This window comes from Mytilus edulis, chromosome 10 (genome assembly GCF_963676685.1).
Source record: "Mytilus edulis chromosome 10, xbMytEdul2.2, whole genome shotgun sequence".
Taxonomy (NCBI): domain Eukaryota; kingdom Metazoa; phylum Mollusca; class Bivalvia; order Mytilida; family Mytilidae; genus Mytilus; species Mytilus edulis.
In genome coordinates, this window is record NC_092353.1 from 7,812,824 (window position 1) to 7,820,474 (window position 7,651).

Genomic DNA, 7,651 nt, shown 5'->3' on the forward strand with positions numbered 1-7,651 from the left:
AAAATGTCAACAGCGGCATACTACTGTTGCCTTCATTTGGAACAGGCATTTTCAATTGTAGAAAATGGTGGATTGAACCTGGTTTTATACATGTAGCGCTAAACCTCGCCTAATAAAAAAAAAGTCATAAGAACACTGATGTACGCTTTTGAAGAGCATTGAATACTCAACATAGTTTGCCAAATATAGCTATGGTTATCTATTTTAAGTTTAATATTCTTAGTATTCCGAAAAATTTAAAGACTTGTAATCACATGATATATTGATTTGACAATATCAAGATGGGCATGGACCTTTGAGCGAAACTGAAACAAAAAACACGTATAGTTATTTGGTCGCAGACATCAAACCTAACATCTTAGCGCCATAATATTAAGCTTACATTTATTTTCAAAGAAGACGTTTGAGCGAAATTTCCTGCGATTCTTTTATATCTTGCCACTTGGGATCTTTATACTAATCCATGTACATGTTAAAATGAATATAATGTTAGTCGAGACTTATGAGGGGGAAAAAAGTCTTTTTGTGACAGTTGCCATTTATTGATAGAGTTTAATACAAACTAAAAGGAGGAGATATCCCCCCTGAGATGTACGAGAAAAACTTTCGTCTTAAAAATCTAATGTTATAATTTGTTCGTTATAAACTCTTTAATGTTTATTTCCTACTCGAAATCTTACGTGCAATTCCCCGTGAAGAGGATGGTAACATATTATATGTGGCGAATAGACAAGGTACTCCTTCGTCATACTCTCTTTTAGTTCACATTCATTTCCTATGCTTACTTCTATTTTCACTCGAATATCCCTTACATTGGAGTTAAAACGTTCTTTTTCACCATACACATGACCATTTAGCTCAAATGTCACATGCCTATCTAGGATTATTCATTTCAACATATATGGTACTGTCACATGCACACAAGATTGACCTACATTGTCCAAGTTAAAAAAAAATCTTATGTCGACGTGATGCGCGTCTGCTATACTTATTTATAAGCCTGGATGTTTTATAATTGTTTTCTACTTTAATCTTTTAAATGTCAACCACTGTTATCCTATTTCAACACATGCTATGATAGAAGATATCAGATTTCATTTTAATGTTTTAAATATCGATACGACTACAACATTTTTATTTGAATTATTAATTTTCAACATTGATACTACGATGGTTGTTTATTTTTGCCAATGGATAATTGCTGTTTATCTGCTGAACATTTGTTTTATAGGTATAAAAAAAAAAAAATTATTATGCTATGTTGTGAATCTCTAAAACTATTTCAAAATATTTTTTCTAGTTATGTGTCAAATCATATATCATAGTTCAAGATATTCAGGAAATATCAGCGATATATTGCTTCTGTAGAGATTTGAATTATTTCAAGACGTGAGAGAAAACTTGATTACCGACATGAATTGTTATAGAGGCCTTTGTTTATAGAATTCAAATAAAGGCAACCATACAATGTACTTGCCATTTTGAAAAAAAGCATTTGGAAAATTCTTTTGAGTAATAAACAAAAGTTACTTTGTTTAGTTTCAGATGTCTAGGAGACAGTTTATATCTAGGCCATCATTAATTCAAGGAGCTACTAAATGAATCTCGAAAGGTCGCCCAATGAAGTTTTTTGTTTTTTTCGTACATTTGTTATTGTGACATTTTATTTCAGATGGCCATGATGACCACATGTGGGTGAAGTATCGAAATAAAGACTTTATGCTAGTCCATCAACAAATGACATGGATGGAAGCTCAGGTATGATATTATTCAATAGTGACCTAGTCATTGAAATGTGTATGTTTTCGGAGTATTCTTATATTTTTTTTCGTAACCACTATTTTGATTGATAAGCTTTGATATACTTTTGTGTTCATTCAGTATATATGCTTGGGATAAAACTCTATTCAAAATATGTAAACACAAGTGGCAATAATACAAACATTTCACTTATGCTCTATGTTGATTTTTATTACGACTGATATATACTTGTAATGGCGATAGTTTGGTATCGTGAATTAGCTTTTCCATCAGTATGATGTTATTCTATCATTTCAGAAATAACATAGATAAGATTATAATGTGTAACTAAATGCAAACACGTTTAATTATCATAGCTTTACAATTTTAGAGTGTATGTTATTCACTTGGTGGCTTTCTTGCAACTGTATCAAATTCTGATGAAATGAAGTTTATCAAGTCAATGACAAACGGTAAGTTCTATTCTTTATTTTCATATTGGATTTTACCGTTACATTCATAAGCCGACCTCTATCTTGGTTATATTCTTATAAGCTGAGAAGGTAAGGTAACATTACAGCACCGAAATCTAAATTATTAATTCAGTATAGGTGACCTAGTAGTTTAGGTCGATTGAAACAATGAATGCAGTGTTGCCTTAATATCACAATGTTATGAGTTCGAATCCCGGCGACGGAAGAATAATAAAATGTGTACAAGTCATGTATCACCTTCACTGGTGATCCAATGAATGAATGTGTCGTACAGTTGTCGCTTGTTTTGACGCCCAAATCAAAACGATTATTTCTGTGACTGTATCTTACTATCCTTTACAATAAATGGTTAGCTAATCTGAAACCAATTCCATCCTCATACCTAATATATTATGTACTGTATTAAAACTCTACTAACGACGAAATGTAACACTAGGCCATTAAGAGCTGAATTGTAAGTTCCAGTTTAGGTGGCCGAGTGGTCTTGAGCGATCACCACAGTACAGGCATTGTATTCTCGATATCACAATATAACAAGTTCGAATCCCGACTAACTAGGGAAAAACAAGAAAATATATAGTGAATTATTTTTTATGACGTTGATTAATCTATAAATAGAAACTTTTTTTTGTTATAGACACGAACATGGAGTATAAAATTTTGTTTAAATTTGGAATGGTGTAATTGTTTGCTTTATCTACACATATTTTTTATTTTATACATAACATACAAAGATCCGGCTGCTTTTATTTTCCCCAATACCAATTTCTACTTTTCGTGCGATTATTCAATGAATTAATCATCTGAATGCAAGAATCTTCTGATATAGCACTACGCCACTTTAGTACAGAAAATAATGTATTGGCGATCGTAAATGTGGTATAAGTTTTAAAAAAACAGTAACAAAGTTTAAATAATCTGAATTTAAGTAAAGGCAAGATTTAGTGATAAAATCTGTCAACTGAACATTTTGCATCACACTTTAGTTTTACTCTTAAAGCGAATTCAGTTATTCAGTCTTGTGTATGGCCCTTATATATATATTTTTATCATGTGTTTAGTAGGAAATACAGTAGTTTTACATATGTGGTAAATAGCCTGCTGTTTAATCCATATCGCGCAACTTTGATGCGCACCCTTTATCGCATACCCTTTATCAAACCCCTAACCTTTATCGCATACCCCATATCACACTCCTACCCTTTATCGAATACCCTTTATCACACCCAAAATTTTTTTTTTCTTTTTTTTTACAAAGCCAGTTTTGTTTTGTTTTTTTGCTTAAATGAAAAATTTTCCTCAAAAAAGGTCATTTTTTTTAATGACGTCATTGTTTGGTATGTAACGTCACGAACGTCAAGTTTTCATATTGTATGGGACGTCACGAACGTCAAGTTTATATATTTTTTGGCACACTAACAAAATGCAAGTATAAAAAAAAATACAAAACACACAAATAAATACAATAATGAACAAAATATTTTTAAAACAACAGCACGCAAATTGTAAGGTAACCCAGGTGCACAAAAGTAGAACTGAAGGTAACTCAGTGCTATGGTTCAGAAAACAGTTCATATAATATAATATTTCTCTGTTGAAATATATGATAAAGCGTATAATACATGGCAAAATCCGTATCACATGCCGTATCACCCTCGACCAATATCATCCCTCATGGTTTCATGGGCTGATATTGATGTCCCGGGATGATACGACATATGATACGGATTTTGCCATGTATTATTCTCTATATATCACATACATGTAATAAATATCATAGTTTCAGATTTAGTATTTTAATTTTGATTGTATCTGATTATCTTTTTTATGGCTTCAAAATAGTAGAAAACAATGAACAACAAACAACTTCACACTTTTCTTATTTTCATGTTTGAACAAACATGTATTTATTCGCTTAATTTTATTTCCTTGCACAGTACAACCTAACACGGTTTGGTTGGGCGGTACAGACATGTTTGCGGAAGGAAGATGGGTATGGATAGAGAATTTAGAGCCAATCTCATATAACCACTGGTATACAAGTAGTCATCAGCCATCCGGAGGATTGGCGCAGAATTGTTTGATTTGGTATAACAGTAACGGATATTTTTGGCATGATGTTACCTGCAAGTCTAACTACAAATTTGTCTGTCAGCGGTAGGTACTTCTTCATCCTTTTAAATGTAATTTTTCCATTGTCTTTTGTACAGACTCGCATTTCGATAATCAACTTATAAGAAACAGAAGATGTGGTATGATTGCCAATAAGACAACTCACAACAATAGACTAAATGACATACTGTGTTGTCAGCTATAAAAGGCCCCGATATCACAAAATTAAATGTAAAACAAATCAAACGAGAAAACTAAGAGGCCTATTAAATGTACGAAAAATGGATCGAAAAACAAATATCTTATACAGCTACAAACGATAACCACTGACTTTAGACAGTCAAAAACCTACAGAATGTGGCGGTTTTTACAAGGTAGCGGGTGTCCAAGCAACCCCTATAACCTTCGACAGTGGTGTAAAACTTTAACACAAGAACGAACTATAAAAACCAGTTAAAAATGCATAACTCATCATATTGATACTCATAGACATACATGCTATATGTGGACGTGACAGGGTGCAAGTACTTGTTCATCCCAACAACAAAAAAACACTAAGTACATGTACATATCTGAGAGTACACGCAGTTACTGAAAGATAGTTCAAAGCAAAAACTAATTATCATAAAACATCATTAGTTGGTTTGACATTGTTTAATCAGTTCTTAAACATTATCAATCATGTCTGTTAAAAAAGGTAAAATGATGAATTAGAACTATCAACATTTCGTACTAGAAAAAGACTAACAATCGAAAACATCATGCATAGTAAAGGTTTGTTTTTTTGTTTTCAGTTATTCAAAGAGGAAAGAACAGTGAAGACATATTTTATTATAGGACTCAAATAAAAAAGAAGAATAGCATTGTTTTTATTGATGGTCTGATTTTCACAAAACAAAATATGTCGTTGTGACAACTAAGAAAGTGGTGGAAGTTATATTCAGTTAGTTTAAAACTCGGTAGGATTATTACGACAATAGAACTTTGCATTTTTCGACACGAAACTATGTTTTTCTTGTTGATGTACGCATCGTTAAGTCTTATTGAAATATCATTTGCAAATACTAATACTGTAAAATCAGAAATTAATGCGAGGTTTTTATTATTGCGAAAAATGCGAATGAGTTGTAAACGCAATAATTGAAACTCGCATTTTGAAATATTTTATACGAATTTAAAAGGATTTTTCTCAAAATCGTAAAAATTAAACTCGCATTTAAGTCTTAAATGACAAAATCGCAATAATAAATACACGCAATAATTTTCTGAATTTACAGTATTCAAATCAAACAAATTTAAACATACCAACGCACAAAAGAACCAACAGAAAAAGTCGGAGATTTTTAAGAACTCCAATAAGGAAAAAATATAAATAATAGGTTTGATGGTGATGTTTTCATATAAACTGCTGTCTTTGGTGTAGGTACTAGATCATGTGTCTGGATCATATGTTGTTAGCTGTTTCTGTCATTGCTTGTCTGGTTCATGTTCACAGTGTCAGTGGTTGGTGTGATTTGTTGTACTCTACAGTAATACAATTAACGGTACCAATTTTCTTGCACCAAATGCGCATGTCGTCAATACATGTCTCTTCAGTGATGCTCGTGGCCAAAATATTTGAAATCAAAAGCTTATATAAAAGATGAAGAGCTATCATCCAAAAAGGTCCAAAAAGCATAGCCAAATCCGGGAAAGGAATCAGAGGTTTGCATGAGGGAAATACATTCCTTAATTTATAATAATTTCTAATATTTTGTAATAGCAAATTTTAATTACACAAAAAATCCGTATTTTCATGCCAATACTTAAGTACTGGCTACTGGGCTGATGATACCCTCGGGGACTAATAGTCCACCAGCAGAGGCTTCGACTCAGTGGTAGTAATAAAATTAACGGTACCAATTTTCTTGCACCAGATGCGCATTTCGACAATACTTGTCTCTTCAGTGATGCTTGTGTCCAAAATATTTGAAATTCAAAGCTTATATAAAAGATGAAGAGCTATAATTCAAAAGGTCCAAAAAGTATAGCCAAATACGTGAAAGGAATTAAAGCTTTGCATGAGGTAGATACATTGCTTAATTTCTAATTATGTCTGATATTTTGTAATAGCAAATTTTAATAACACAAAAAAAAATCCGTATTTTCATGCCAATACCGAAGTACTGGATACTGGTGATACCCTCGGGGACTAATAGTCCACCAGCAGAGGCATCGACCCAGTGGTAGTAATATTTACGAATACATTTTTTTCAAAAACAATATTGGTAACATACGTCTTGCGCTTTTTTTTTTTTATTTACAAAATGAAATCATCAACGGTAGTTGCACCGAGCACAATTGTACGTTCAACTGGTTTTATGCGAAGTCTGATTCTTAGAGTCATCTTAAAAAAAACTCCAAAACAAATAAATGATCTTAAGTTAGATATCATACAAGACTTAAGGTCAAAGGCTTCTGATTTGGGACAGGTGCATATATGGTTTATGTTCAGGGTGTCAATGGTTGGTGTGATTTGCTATATTGTGAAGTAATATTAACAATTCCTGTTTTCCTTAAACTGTATTGCTCACAAACGTCCTACGTTTTTTATCGATAAAACGAAATCAATATTTTCTTAAAAATGTTCAGTACCAAGTCAGGAAAATGGCAGTTTTTGTCTTAAAGATCGTTTCTGTCGTTTGTGTTGCACTGTCCTTTGGTTTTAGTTGCAGTGTTTCTATTGTTTCGTTGTCTTCCTCTTATTATGTGTTTCCCTCAGTTTTAGTTTGTAACCAGAATTTTTTTTATCTTAATCTATTTTCGACTTTCGAACAGCGGTATACTACTGTTGCCTTTATCTAATGCAAAATCTGATTCTTAAACGCACCTTCTAAAATTGAGAATGGAATTGTGTACTAGTTCAGTGAAAATGGGCGTTACACTGACCTCCAAAACATATAAATAAACTAAAGTTAGAAAACACTCAAGATTAACAAAGATCAGGGGCTCCTGCCTTGGGACAGGCGAAGATATGGTTAATGTTCTGGGTGTTAGCGATTGGTGTGATTTTATGTACTGTGCGGTTATATTTACGATTGCTCCTGACTCGGGACAGACGCATATAGATACATTTCATTGTAAATAACAAAAGCATCAATTTTGATAGAACAGCGTCTCAAAATTATGATGTGAAAATCAGAAAAAAAAACACTTGATATATTATCTAGAAAAACAAAATCATTTAACAAAACAAAATATAGCATGTTTTTTATTACATTTTGGTGTAAAAGGGAGTTTTGAATGACATCCTGATGATTAATCTG

General features: G+C 32.3%; 1 protein-coding gene across 1 annotated transcript; it reads left to right on the forward strand.

Moving 5' to 3' along the window:
• The first annotated feature begins 1,128 nt into the window (after window positions 1–1,128).
• Window positions 1,129–5,207, forward strand: LOC139493287 (perlucin-like protein). The gene is made up of 5 exons (XM_071281532.1): window positions 1,129–1,231; window positions 1,673–1,758; window positions 2,132–2,213; window positions 4,172–4,391; window positions 5,141–5,207. Exons 1-5 carry the CDS (start codon window positions 1,171–1,173, stop codon window positions 5,163–5,165), a joined length of 474 nt encoding a protein of 157 aa, XP_071137633.1. The 5' UTR covers window positions 1,129–1,170; the 3' UTR covers window positions 5,166–5,207.
• Window positions 5,208–7,651: the final 2,444 nt, after the last annotated feature.

Bases quoted from the DNA above. Each gene is read 5' to 3' on its own strand.
- LOC139493287 (XM_071281532.1), top strand. From the start codon at position 1,171: ATGGTTGTTTATTTTTGCCAATGGATAATTGCTGTTTATCTGCTGAAC. The intron at 2,214-4,171 runs GTAAGTTCTATT...TTCCTTGCACAG, and splicing joins TATCAAGTCAATGACAAACG to TACAACCTAACACGGTTTGG. The intron at 4,392-5,140 runs GTAGGTACTTCT...TTTTGTTTTCAG, and splicing joins TACAAATTTGTCTGTCAGCG to TTATTCAAAGAGGAAAGAAC.